Source organism: Salvelinus alpinus, chromosome 28 (genome assembly GCF_045679555.1).
Source record: "Salvelinus alpinus chromosome 28, SLU_Salpinus.1, whole genome shotgun sequence".
Lineage (NCBI taxonomy): Eukaryota > Metazoa > Chordata > Actinopteri > Salmoniformes > Salmonidae > Salvelinus > Salvelinus alpinus.
The window spans coordinates 25,684,615-25,698,485 of record NC_092113.1 but is presented as its reverse complement, the minus strand read 5'-3'; the positions used below and the strand labels follow the sequence as shown (position 1 = coordinate 25,698,485).

At 47.9% G+C, this 13,871-nt stretch overlaps 1 protein-coding gene across 4 annotated transcripts in view; it reads left to right on the top strand.

The window, feature by feature from the left end:
* The window catches only part of LOC139557500 (IQ motif and SEC7 domain-containing protein 2-like), a 69,445-nt gene extending 56,309 nt beyond the window's left edge, over positions 1–13,136 (top strand). Inside the window, exons 1-14 of one of the 4 annotated variants that reach the window (XM_071372425.1) lie at positions 1,058–1,189; positions 2,489–2,795; positions 2,960–3,280; positions 3,463–4,508; positions 4,678–4,839; positions 6,953–7,075; positions 7,226–7,392; positions 7,749–7,888; positions 8,076–8,201; positions 8,377–8,476; positions 8,702–8,863; positions 9,085–9,276; positions 9,636–9,685; positions 10,187–13,136. In XM_071372425.1, coding sequence (XP_071228526.1) covers positions 2,966–3,280; positions 3,463–4,508; positions 4,678–4,839; positions 6,953–7,075; positions 7,226–7,392; positions 7,749–7,888; positions 8,076–8,201; positions 8,377–8,476; positions 8,702–8,863; positions 9,085–9,276; positions 9,636–9,685; positions 10,187–11,368 — 3,765 coding nt within the window. In that variant the 5' untranslated portion in view covers positions 1,058–1,189; positions 2,489–2,795; positions 2,960–2,965 and the 3' untranslated portion in view covers positions 11,369–13,136. Of the gene's footprint in view, positions 1–1,057; positions 1,190–1,977; positions 2,354–2,488; positions 2,796–2,959; positions 3,281–3,462; positions 4,509–4,677; positions 4,840–6,952; positions 7,076–7,225; positions 7,393–7,748; positions 7,889–8,075; positions 8,202–8,376; positions 8,477–8,701; positions 8,864–9,084; positions 9,277–9,635; positions 9,686–10,186 lie in introns of those variants that run through there. The other 3 variants (XM_071372424.1, XM_071372422.1, XM_071372426.1) reach the window with 3 other exon arrangements.
* The last annotated feature ends 735 nt before the right edge of the window (positions 13,137–13,871 follow it).

Sequence of the window (13,871 nt, the reverse complement as noted above, 5' to 3'; positions counted from 1 at the left end):
GGGCTTGTAAGTGAGCATTTCACTGTAAGGTCTACACCTGTTCTATTCGGCGCATGTGACAAATACAATTTGATTTGATGTACATCAATACAGTACCTCTTATAGTTTAAACACAAGGTACATCAATACAGTACCTCTAATAGTCCAAACACAATGTACATCAATGTGAAGTATAGGACAAATGTAACTGATGTACACTTATTGGCCACTACTATTTCTCAAGTAACAAAATCAACATCCCAACTGAAATCTTTATCTGAACTGAGCTGCAGTGAGGTTAACTTTCCAGCAGTGGTCAGAGATGTATCGCTGTACATCTGGCTCCAGAGTGACTCCTGTTGTTATTACATAACATGCTACGGTCCCATGTGTTCAAACGGTCTTTCATAGTATTGTGGTCTTGTTTCACCCTCTTTATCAGAGAAAACTGTTTATTTCTCGGTACAGGAAATGCTGTTAAAAACCACTATGACGTGGGTACACAGCTTCCTCTCCTCTGATGTTCTGAATACTAAGGTGTTGTAACATCAACACTCTGTTGCTATTGCACAAATAACATAGTATTCTCAACCTCAACTAATGTGTCTACTGTGGCTGTGTAAGGATCATTGGTGTTCTGTTTCCATAGTCCTCCAAAGTGTTCCTTCCTGTCAAATATTTTCTGTCAGCTCCACACCAACACAGGAAATCACTGCTTCTCAGGGGAAGAGAATGAGATAAACAAGAAAAAGGGAGGACCAAAAAGAGAGAGAAAGGACATATCTTTCCAAATTGTTGTACCCTAGTCCTACAGAACGTGTTGTAACCACTTAGGTATTTTACAATGACGTTTGCCTGCCTCATAGTCTGAATATGGCTTTCACCACATACATTTGCACACTGCCAGTTTTAGTTTCCCTGTGCCTCTGCTCTGTCATTATGTTTTCTTCAGGGAGGGAGAAAGAACCAGAGGGCAGCGCCTGGACAGAGGGGGTGTGGCAAGGGAAGGAAGTCAAGGCAGGAGCATATGACTGTGGTGAAATGGTTACTCACTGACTGCCTGACTGACTGGCTGACTGGACTGGCTGACTGTTGCTACATGGGATAGAGAGCAGGACAGTGGAGTAGCTGTTGGATTACCTGGAAGATCAGGCCTGAGAAGACTGTTGGGCTTTACTCTATATGAGGCTGTTTCTGTTTCTACATGCCTGTGTGTTGCCTATCTCTAGATTTATTTTGTGCAGTAGGTCATTATGTAGGTTACATCAGACTCATGTATGTTGTAGTACTGTACAGGCCTAGTGGGAGAAGTTAATGTTTTAATGTATAAGTGTTTGTTTCATAATCTACTGTATTTGTCAAAAGTACAGTCCTATGCGCCCATGCGTGTGACCTTATTGTTAAGACCGGGTCTTTCCGGTCAGGTATGGAGTTAGTGGCATGTGGCAGTGGAGGGTGTTTATGGCTAATGACTGCCCTAATGTGAAAATACTTGTTATTTTCCTGTATGACAGAGAGTGAATGTGAGACAGAAAGAGAGAGAGACTCACTGCTAAAAAGACAAAAAAGAAAAAAAAAATATATATATAGACAGAGAGAGAGAGAGACATGTCTGAACAAGGGTACTGAAACGCAGTAGTACATTAATAGCACAGGGAGTTTGTCCGGCCTGGAAAGAAGGAAAGAAAGTGAGAGAGAGAGAGAGAGAGAGAGAGAGAGAGAGAGAGAGAGAGAGAGAGAGAGAGAGAGAGAGAGAGAGAGAGAGAGAGAGAGAGAGAGAGAGAGAGAGAGAGAGAGAGAGAGAGAGAGAGAGAGAGAGAGAGAGAGAGAGAGAGAGAGAGAGAGAGAGAGAGAGAGAGAGAGAGAGAGAGAGAGAGAGAGAGAGAGAGAGAGAGAGAGAGAGAGAGAGAGAGAGAGAGAGAGAGAGAGAGAGAGAGAGAGAGAGAGAGAGAGAGAGAGAGAGAGAGAGAGAGAGAGAGAGAGAGAGAGAGAGAGAGAGAGAGAGAGAGAGAGAGAGAGAGAGAGAGAGAGGGCAGAGACCCTGTCACCTGCATGACTTTGGTTCACAAGGCAGGAAACTTCACATGATTCTGTCAGCTCCAGTGGAAGGAACATTGTTTTGGTGGAATGGGTCATGCTAATCCACTGTAGCTTTGATCACGTTGTTTTATTACCATCGGTGTGACTGAAAGGGTTGCTGCACATAAAGTGACCTATTTAGAATAGCTGGAGTAAATTATGATCTTTGTTGTGGTGAGAAGCTAAGTACAAAGTTCCAGTTTGAGTGTGTGAATGTGTGTGTGTAAGTTTGGTCCTCTTCCATCATGAGATCCAGCAGGAGAAGTTTCCTGCTACGCCGGTCTAATTTCTGCATGTATGTGACTTACCTGTTAGTGACAATACATCTGTGTTTGGGACTGGAGATTGTTTGGGGCTGGGGATTACTGCAGTAAAGTATGTCCCCTTTTCATCAAGCCCTTTCCCCTCTCATTCATGCTTCTGTACACAGTGTGGAAGCAGAAACCCGATGTGTGGAGCCGCCAGGGCCCCACATAGACGGCCCTTACAGCCAGACCACAGCGTACCTGCGTGGCACCGAGCGCTACAGTGACAACAGCAGGTGTCCTGGTCCTCCAGGCCCCCGGGGGCTTCCGTGTGTGGCGCCTCCAAGCTCGGCCAGCCTTGCCTGGGCACTGCGAACACGTCATCAGCCTGCCAGTCTGGCCCTCCGCAAGCAAGAGGAGGAGGAGAACAAGAGGTGCAAGGCCAGTCTGTCTGACAGCTATGAGCTCTCCACAGACCTACAGGACAAGAAGGTACATGTAGGCCTGCCCTGAGGTGTGGTTAGAGTATATACACTATGGTTTGAACTGTGAAAGAGAAAGAACAAGCATGACAACATGCATTACTTTACTGGTAGTGAGTGTTGTGGTAGCCCTGTCTATAACTGCTCTGTGTCCTGTTCTGTCTCCTCTGTCAGGTGGAGATGTTGGAGAGAAAGTACGGTGGCTCCTTCGTGAGCCGCAGAGCAGCCCGGACCATCCAGACGGCCTTCCGCCAGTACCGTATGAACAAGAACTTTGAGCGCCTCCGCAACTCGGCGTCCGAGAGCCGCATGACGCGACGCATCATTCTGTCCAACATGCGGCTGCAGTACTCATTTGACGACCGCCAGGCGCAGCAGCAGGGGGCCGGAACACAGACAAACTTCACACACAGTGTGGGTATCGGCCCTCCTCATTCACCTGACACAGAGCGGACAGGAGACTACACACACCTAGAAGACTCCTTCTCCAAACAGGTCAGTCAGACAGCTGGTTCTTTAACTACAGCAGTAATATGTTGAATCGGGTGGCTGGTTAAATTAAGCCTCAGTTGGAGATTCTATTCAATTCTATTCCTGTTTGAGTCTTTGTTTTGTCACACTGCCGGTTGAGTATCTGTACCTAATAACTGTACTGAGCTTCCTCTCACCATGTACAGGTAAAGTCCCTGGCTGACTCAATAGATGACGCCCTGACCTGCCGTGGAGGGCGGGATGACTCCCAAGAGGGTAGCAGGGAGGGCGGAGGCATCAGTGATGACTTTGGGGAGTGTGTGTGGAGCAGCAGCAGTAACCCCTCATCCCGCAGAGGCCTGGGTGAGAGATCCCGAGGAGGTGGAGGAGGCCTCAGCATGCATGGAGACAGCACAGCCACCTCCTACAGTGATGTCACTCTATATATGGATGACTGCATGCCCTCCTCGCCCCTGTCTCTGGACCGGGCCCCCAGCAGCACAGACACAGAGTACTGGGGCCCCAGGGGAGGCGTGGGGGGCCGTGAGGACAGCAGGGATACTGAGGGAGGGGGTAGTAGTAACAGCCGTCGCAGCACCCCCTGCACGGAGTGTCGAGACTACCGTCTAAGGGGCGCCCACCTGCCTCTGCTCACCATCGAGCCCCCCAGCGACAGCTCCGTGGACACTAGCGACCGTTCAGACCGTGGCTCCCTCAGCAGACAGATCTATGAGCAGGAGCCAGCAGGAGGAGCAGGCTCTCCTCAGGGAACCCTGAAACACTCCCCTAACACTCCCCGCCCTGTCTCCACAGCAGCAGCGCAGGGCCAGACCCGGGCCCCTGACCGGGGCCCCCCCCTGCCCACTCACATCCCCCATCACGTGGCACACCACCATCACCACCACCCTCACCACCACCAGTACCCAGACACCCCCTCGTCCTCGTCCTCCCCCCAGCAGCCCCCCACCACCCCCCTGTCCTCCTCCTCCTCTGCTGCGCTGCCCCCTGGTGGCCTAGAGCAGCCCTGTCTGTCTGACGGGGACAACGACTCTCTCAACTCCACCACCAACTCCAACGAAACGGTGAACTGCAGCTCTGGCTCCTCGTCTCAGGACAGCTTGAGGGAGCCCCTACCCCCTCTGGGAAAGCAGACCTACCAGAGAGAGAGTAGACACAGCTGGGACTCACCGCCATTCAACAACGACGTAGTGCAAAGACGCCAGTACCGCATCGGACTCAACCTATTCAACAAGTAAGACATTTGCAATCCATTCATATTTTACTACATAAACTACATACAACAAACAGCCACGTATCCCAATCATTGAAAGTAAAACCTTCAAAATAGGACAAGTAGGATATAGCGTCAGGGGAGTCGTTCTCTTTGTTGTGACTTTCTGATTGGTCTCTCTGGTACTCAGGAAGCCAGAGAAAGGGATCCAGTACCTGATCGAGAGAGGCTTTGTGTCCGACACTCCGGTTGGGATCGCTCGCTTCATCCTGGAGAGGAAGGGCCTGAGCAGACAGATGATTGGAGAATTCCTTGGTAACCGGCAAAAACAGTTCAACAAGGACGTACTGGAGTAAGTCTGGGAATGGGGGAGGGAGAGAGGTAGAGGGGTATAATTCAGAATGGGAATATACAGTAACAGGGGATAACAGGGGATTACTAAATCCTTAATTTAGAGGGGATGCATTTCTATAAATCTATTCTATCCTTTTATTTAATTTTTATTGTGTGATATTTTCTCATTTTAGGGTATTACTGGTAGTTAAGGTTTCTTACTGATACAGTGCATTCGGAAAGTATTCAGACCCCTTCACTTTTTCCACATTTTGTTGTGGTACAGCCTTATTCTAATAGATTTTTTTCCTCATCAATCTACACACAATACCCCATAATGACAAAGCAAAAACAGGGTTTTAGACATTTTTGCCAAACATATTAAAAATAAAAAACTGAAATAATACATTTACATAACTATTCAGACCCTTTACTCAGTACTTTGTCTAAGCACCTTTGGGAGCGATTACAGCCTCAAATTTTCTTGGGTATGACGCTACAAGCTTGGCACAGCTGTATTTGGGGAGTTTCTCCCATTCTTCTATGCAGAGCCTCTCAAGCTCTGTCAGGCTGCACAACTATTTTCAGGTCTCTGCAGAGATATTCAATCAGGTTCAAGTCCGGGCTCTGGCTGGGCAACTGAAGGACATTCAGAGACTTGTCCCGAAGCCACTCCTGCGTTGTCTTAGTTGTGTGCTTAGGGTCGTTGCCCTGTTGGAAGGTGAACCTTCGTCCCAGTCTGAGGTCCTTAGCGCTCTGGAGCAGGTTTTCATCAAGGATCTCTCTATATTTTGCTCCATTCATCTCTCCCTCAATCCTGACTAGTCTCCCAGTCCCTGCCGCTGAAAAACATCCCCACAGCATGATGCTGCCACCACCATGCTTCATCGTAGGGATGGTGCCAGGTTTCCTCCAGACGTGGCATTTTGCATTCAGGTCAAAGAGTTCAATCTTGGTTATATCAGACCAGAGAAACTTGTTTCTCATGGTCCTTTAGGTGCCTTTTGGCAAACTCCAAGCGGGCTGTCATGTGCCTTTTACTGATGAGTTGCTTCCGTCTGACCATTCTACTATAAAGGCCTGATTGGTGGAGTGCTGCAGAGATGGTTGTCCTTCTGGAAGATTCTCCCTTCTCCACAGAGGAACTCTGGAGGTCTGTCAGAGTGACCATGGGGTTCTTGGTCACCTCCCTGACCAAGGCCCTTCTCCCCCGATTGCTTAGTTTGGCCGGGCGGCCAGCTCTAGGAAGAGTCTTGGTGGTTCTAAACTTCTTCCATTTAAGAATGATGGAGGCCACTGTGTTCTTGGGGACCTTCAGACATTTTTTGGTTCACTTCCCTAGACTATTTCAGTTTTTTATTTTTAATACATTTGTAAAAATGTCAACAAAAAATACTGTTTTTGCTTTGTCATTATGGGGTATTGTGTGTAGATTTATGAGGGGGAAAAAATATTTGATCCATTTTAGAATAAGGCTGTAACGTAATAAAATGTGGAAAAAGTCGAGGGGTCTGACTACTTTCCGAATGCACTGTATATATGGGGCTTAAAACCATCTCAGCTTTGCAGATTTTAGATCATTTATTCTGATATTGCCCCCATGTAGCTTGTTTCTGGTCACAAGTTCAGGAATGGATGAACAAATCTACAAATAGCACTGCTGGGAGATTTGGAAAGCCATAGTCAATCAATCAACAATATAATAATACTATTAGCAAAAATAGAAATCTTTAAATTACAATCTGCGGATACTATGTGATTAGAAAGCTTCAAACATATGTAAAACATCAAAACACTGTTGAAAAAGATGAACGCAGGGAAATCTAAAGAGGTGGCCTAAGGAGATAGGTGGGATGGGCTGAGAGAAGCTGAGGGGATCTGGAATAGTTATGACTGATAACACTATGTATAGGGTACACATGGTATGTACTATCTATCCAAATTCAATGTATATAAAAAAAAGTACCATGTAAATGTATGTAAAATGCTTGTGTGGCAAAAAGCTGTGAAAACAAAAATATAAAACAGAAATGTCAAAATGCAAAATGACGTGGGGGGGGGGGGGGGGTTAAAAAAAGTCCTTGGGGAGGCTACTGTTACAGTGTTGACTGTGTCTCCTGTGTGTGTTGTAGTTGTGTGGTGGACGAGATGGATTTCTCTGGGATGGATCTGGACGATGCTCTGAGGAAGTTCCAGGCCCAGATCAGAGTTCAAGGAGAAGCCCAGAAAGTAGAGAGGCTCATAGAGGCTTTCAGGTATGTTTACTATGTGTTCCTGTGTTTACGTGTACAATAGTCCTGCTTTGCCAATCTCATGGTTCTACTACGTTGTTAGTGTGATAGAGAATGTGTGTTGTTTTTGGAAATCTCTCTTAAGATTTTACAACATATTCTTCTTTCTCCCAGTCAGCGGTACTGTGTGTGTAACCCAACGCTGGTCCGCCAGTTCCAGAACCCAGACACAATCTTCATCCTGGCCTTCGCCATCATCCTCCTCAACACGGATATGTACAGCCCCAACGTTAAGGCAGAGAGGAAGATGAAGATAGAGGACTTCATCAAGAACCTCAGAGGTGCGGTTGGAACAAACACATCCATACACATGCGCACAAACAAAATAATCATGTAACATTAAACTTAGCATATGGCTCTCCCTGGTGTTGGGAGAAATACAATTCTCAGGCTAGCACCCAGACTATAAATTAGCAGGGTACTGTGATAAATTATGACTATTGCCACTGCGTTTGTCTCATCCTTTTGGCTTGTATGAGTTCTGGGTCATGACTCATGCCTCTCATACCTCCCAGATAATGCAAGTCTTGGGCCTTTCAATCAAATGAGCAACATAATACAGCAGGAAATAGACTGATGTAGGTGCATTTATACATGAACACATAACAGCCTGTCTCTTTCTCTGCATGTCTTCTAGGAGTGGACAATGGCCAGGACATTCCCAGGGATCTGTTGGTTGGGATCTACCAGCGCATCCAGAAGTGGGAGCTAAGGACCAATGATGACCACGTGTCCCAAGTGCAGGCAGTGGAGAGAGTCATAGTAGGCAAAAAGCCTGTGAGTTGTCTGGGCTTGAAATGTAAATGTAGCCCCATGTCATTTCCCTGTTTAGCCTGCGAGGAGCTGTGTAGTACGAGCTGTTGACAAGCTTTGACAAGCTGTAATACTAGTACATTCTTTGTGTTACTGCTCAGCCTTAAGGAGATTTAATACTGAACTAGTTTTCTTTTTGTGTTTTGTGTAGGTGATGTCTCTGCCACACCGCAGGCTGGTATGCTGCTGTCAGCTCTATGAGGTGCCTGACCCCAACCGACCCCAGAGGACAGGAGTTCACCAACGGGAGGTCTTCCTGTTCAATGACCTGCTGGTGGTAAGGCTTCCTGTAACACGTCCTCATAACAATGGGAATTCCTATGAGAGCGTCCTACTATGGCTATGTAGAGTTGAAGACCACCAGGCTATCCTAAACAATATAGAAATATGTAAGAGTGATTTCCTCTTTTCCCCTACCTAAACAACCATATCTTCTCCATTTGCTTCCTCAGGTGACTAAGATTTTCCAGAAGAAGAAGACTTCCGTGACGTACAGTTTCAGACAGTCCTTCCCTCTAGTGGAGATGCAAGTCCACATGTTCCAGAACTCCTGTGAGACCCTGTTCCCATCTCTGCCTGCTCCTCATATTCTTTACACAACTCAACCATCCATCTAGATACTACATTAACTGTCTCCTCTGTACACTAGGATTCCCTTTCGCTCCCTTCACTCTGTGTGTGTGTATCTATATGTCTATGCCTGTCATCATAGGTCATAAAGTTAACAACCATACGATAAATGTTTTGTTTTTATGTTCCTCTCTGTCTGTCACCCAGACTACCTCCACGGTATCCGTCTGACCTCAGCAGTGTTGGGTGGGGACAGTAAGGTCCTTATCGTGTTCATGGCTCCCAGTCAGCAGGACCGCACCCGCTTTGTCAGTGACCTGAGAGAGAGTATAGCTGAGGTGCAGGAGATGGAGAAGTACAGAGTAGAGTGTGAGTACACCTCCCCCTGTTGGTCATTATGGGGAACTACAGCTGTGTGTGGCTCGATGGAGTAACAGAGTGGCTATTGCTTTCCTGTATCTTACCCTTTCCACCTGTAAGTGAATTACAGGAAGACAGGCAGTGATGTGGGAGTATTGCTTTTAACTACTTATATTGTCAATCTCTCTCTCTTTCTCTCGATCTCTCCATCTCTCTCCTTCAATCCATAGCTGAGTTGGAGAAGCAGAAAGGGGTGATGAGGACTGGCCTGCTGACCGGCTTGGTCGGAGGCGGAGTGGGGGTGAAGGGTGAGGTGGTGAACGGCACCCTGGGAAGGCCCAGTCTAGATGACAACTACTCTGCGGGAGAGGGACTGAAACGCTCCGCGCTCAGCTCATCTCTCAGAGACCTATCAGACGGAGGTGAGACACACACACACACACACACAAACCACTCCCTCTTGAAAATGGTGTCTTATTCTAATAAAATACTTTCACTAATCCTGCCGGTTGATAGAGATATGCTATTTTTACTGACTGACTGGGTTCTTTATAAGAATTAACTGAAATTCTTCAGACACTATAGTCGAGACACTGAGAGAGTACCCTACCCATGGGACTGCTTTAGATTTTTCCTTGCTTCGCCTCCTGGTTGCATCGTGTTCTATTTCCTCTGGCACATGAATACACAGTATCTGCTGCATCTCTGCAAGCTCACTCGGAAACATTCTGTTACTGTATTTCCTCTCTTCCGCAACCTGCCTCTTCCTGGCTGGGTGCAGGGAAACGTGGTCGCAGTAACAGTGTTGGCTCCCTCGACAGTACCATGGAAGTAAGTCTGAATGGACTAACTGAATTGTGCACTTGCCCCTTTAATACCTGCCCCTCAAGCATAGCCATCCCAGTACATTCCTTTAATAGAGCCATAAATGTGAAGTCATTCCCGTCGTCTTTGACCCTGACCCATCAGTAGCATGTTCTCTGTGTGACGTGTGTGACTGACGTGTGTGACTGACGTGTGTGACTGACGAGTGTGACTGACGTGTGTGACTGACGTGTGTGATTGACGTGTGTATGCTTGTGTTCTGGAATGTGCTTTGTATAACCATGCCTCTGGGCTCTCACAACTGCCTGTGCATGTTTTTGTTCTCAACTCTTGTTCTTCTCCATTCTTGCATTGTTTGTTTGTTTCAATGGTTTGTTGTTGATGTGCAGGTGTTGTGGTGTTTGTAAACTGACATACTCATTGCAGTGTTCCAGTGATTTGTGATATGATGTCATACTGTATGTATGTTTGCAGAGCTCCTCCTCAACTGTCCTCCCACTTCCTCAGGGTTCCATCATTAGCAGCCCCCGGCCCCACCAGTGTTACCCGGTTCCGGGCGTGGTCCCAGGCTGCTACCCTACAGAAGACTACCGGCCGCATCGCCCCATCCTGAGCCCCGGAACGGGGGTGGGGGGTGGGCCGGGGCAACAACAGACCGCTGCTGGGATGGGAGTTGGGGGGGTTCCCAGCAGTGTAGAGAGAGCAGGGGTGGGGAGCGGCCCTGGGGGGGGCAATACGGGCTCCTTCCTGGGCTCTCTATTCGGCAGCAAACGCGCCAAACCGCCAAGTCCCCTTATACCACCGGGGCCACCCTACCCCGCCCCTGTCCCCCCACCCACTACGGGAGGGCCCCCTCCTCACTCCCCATCATCTCTGTGCCAGTCAGAGGGGGGCCCTTCCAAGATCCAGGCCCTGCATGCTCAGTACTGCCACACGGCCGTCGTGCAGCCCCCTCCCCCCTACTACCATCACCATCGCTACCACGTCCAAGCTGGCCCTCCTCTCTTGCCAGGCGGGGGCGTGCCCCCTCATATCCTTCAGAGAGGGCCGCTCCCCTGTCGCCCTCCTTTTGGCCCCCCTCACGCCCAGCTCCAGCAGCTGGCCCATCTCTCCCAGTTTTCCCAGCATGGCATGCAGGGTCGCTACGGCAACATAGCAGTGGGCTGTCCTCCCCCCCTTTCTCCTCACTCCCAACATTCCCAGAACCCCCAGTTCGCCCTGTACCACACGCAGACCCCACAATCTATCAGGGGGTGCGCTGTGCCAAGCAAACCTCCTCTGACTTTGTCTCACTCCCACCCGCACCCCCACGCACACTCCCACACCCACCCCGGGCACCCACTCAGTGCCGCGCCACACCCCACCGCCCACCCACATCAGTCTCACTTCATTTTTGGCACGCTGCCCCACCAACATCAGCACCAGCAGCCGCCCGCCTCCGTCAACGCCCATCACGCTACGTCCGCCGCCCAGTATCAGCCCCAGTACCCTCCTCTCTCTTCCATCCCCCCTCCCCCCCCCCACTCCCCTTTACCCCCCCCTTCTATCCCCCTTACCCCTCTTACGCCTCACCCCCCCCAGCACCCCGGGCAGCCTCAGCAGGGACCCCAGGTGACGGGGGCTGGGGCGACTGGCACAGGGGTCAGCTCCAAATCCAAACCTATCAACCGGATCAGCACGGTAGTGTGAGGAACAGAACGTGGGGGCACAGAGGGCAGAGGTCAGAGGGCACGATGGAGGAAGTGGGCAGAGCTAGGGCCAGGGATAGAGCCAGGGCTCGTAGAGGTGAGCAGGACAGCAGCAGCAGTAACAACAGCGCCAGTGACAAAAAGAAACGCAACTTATTTCGCCTCTGCTACTTTCATCTCCGCTTCCCACACATGTAGACAGAGAGACCAGAAGAGAGAGTTGGAGCTGGATAGCATGCATATACCTGAACATACAAACATACCTTCACACATACAGTACAGGACACACAAGCACACACAGGCAGAATTAACACACATAAAGAAAGAAACGCCCACATGTATGCACACAAATATGTTTGTGTATAGTATAGGCAAAGGCTAGCACAATCATGCATATAACACATACACTCAGTGGTCAGTTTATTAGGTACACCCATCTTGTACCGGGTCGGACCCCACTTTGCCTCCAGAACAGCCTGAATTATTCAGGGCATGGATTCTACAAGGTGTCGGAAATGTTCCACAGGGAACATTTGGCATCACGCAGTTGCTGCAGATTGGATGGCGGTACATTGGGTTTGGTCAGCAACAATGTTCAGATACACTGTGGCGTTCAGTCGTTGCTCAATTAGTATCAAGGGACCTAACGTGTGCCAGGAAAACATTCTCCACAACAGTGCACCACTGCCACCAGCCTGTACCGTTGACACCAGGCAGGATGGATCCATGGGCTCATGCTGCTTATGCTAAATCCTGACTCTGCCATCAACATGACACAACAGGAATCGGGATTCGTCAGACCAGGTGTTGTTTTTCCACTCCTCAATTGTCCAGTGTTGGTGATCGCTTGCCCACTGTAGCCGGTTCTTCTTGTTTTTAGCTGATAGGAGTGGAACCTGGTGTGGTTGTCTGCTGCAGTAGCCCATCCGTGACAAGGATCGACGAGTTGTGTATTCCGAGATGCCGTTCTACACACTACTGTTGTACAGCGCAGTTATTTGTCTGTCTGTTAGCTTGCCATTCTCCTTTGACCTCTCTCATCAACAAGCTTTCGCCCAACAAGTTTTTGCCCAGAGGACTGCCGCTAACTGGATGTTTTCGCACCATTCTCTGTAAAACCTAGACACTGTAGTGCATGAAAAGCCCACGATGGCGCTCGTTTCTGAGATACTGGATCCGACGTGCCGATCATACCACGCTCAAAGTCACTTAGATCACTCGTTTTGCCCATTCTGTTCAATTGAACAGTGACCAAATGCCTGTCTGCCTACTTTATAGAGCAAACCAAAGCCACGTGAGTCGCTCTCTGTAGAAACGATCCATTTTTGTGAACGGGTGGTGTACCTAATAAACGGGCCACTGAGTGTATACTGCAGTTGTATAGAGTTTCCGTTGCAGTTTCTCAGGTGTATTCTATAAGCTCTCAGCACACAAACTCATAAAGGAGAGTCACAGGTAGGAGCAATGAGGTAGATTTTTGAAGTTGGCAGCAGACAGGAAAAAGCATCACACACACACACACAATTAACCATTTCTATAGCCATAGAACAGATGCTAGTAGTAAATGTACAGTAGAGGGCCTGTAACCCAGTGTTTCACTGTCTGAACTATTATTGGAAACTCTGAACACTGCCAAGACATGAGCCTGAAACTGTTTTAAACACAGGTACCAACATGTAATTGTGCAACGTTATTAATTGGACAAATCTAGTCTCTCGTAATGAAGGAAGCAACCAAGATTTGGTTTTCTGTCGTCGAGATTAGGATAATGCTGACCAATTGAAAGACCAACCCCACCCACCTGGAGCTGAAAAAGTCTTCAACACTAAATACATTCCAGCAGGGTTGTGCATTGTAAACAGCCATTGAGGATAGTTGCAAAAAATGTCACTTGACTTTGCAATAATTTATTCAGCTTAATGTCTTTGTTAATTTCCATGGCAGGTCTTCATCACTGAAAGGTATCCTTTTTGAATGTAGACCTCAGAGAAATGTTGCTTTGTCTTAAACTTTTATGACTATTGCACGGTTCAATAGCAGTCTTAGGCTCTATGGTCTTCTACATGTTAAAAGAAGTCATCTGATTTCATAAGATTTACATGCATTCCCTATGGGGTGTGTGGATTAATGATACTACAAATCATATTTTTGAATGTTTTTAAGCTTTTTTTTGCTGTTGAATAAATGTTACATACAGTGGGGAGAACAAGTATTTGATACACTGCCGATTTTGCAGGTTTTCCTACTTACAAAGCATGTAGAGGTCTGTAATTTTTATCATAGGTACACTTCAACTGTGAGAGACGGAATCTAAAACAAAAATCCAGAAAATCACATTGTATGATTTTTAAATAATTAATTTGCATTTTATTGCATGACATAAGTATTTGATCACCTACCAACCAGTAAGAATTCCGGCTCTCACAGACCTGTTAGTTTTTCTTTAAGAAGCCCTCCTGTTCTCCACTCATTACCTGTATTAACTGCACCTGTTTGAACTCGTT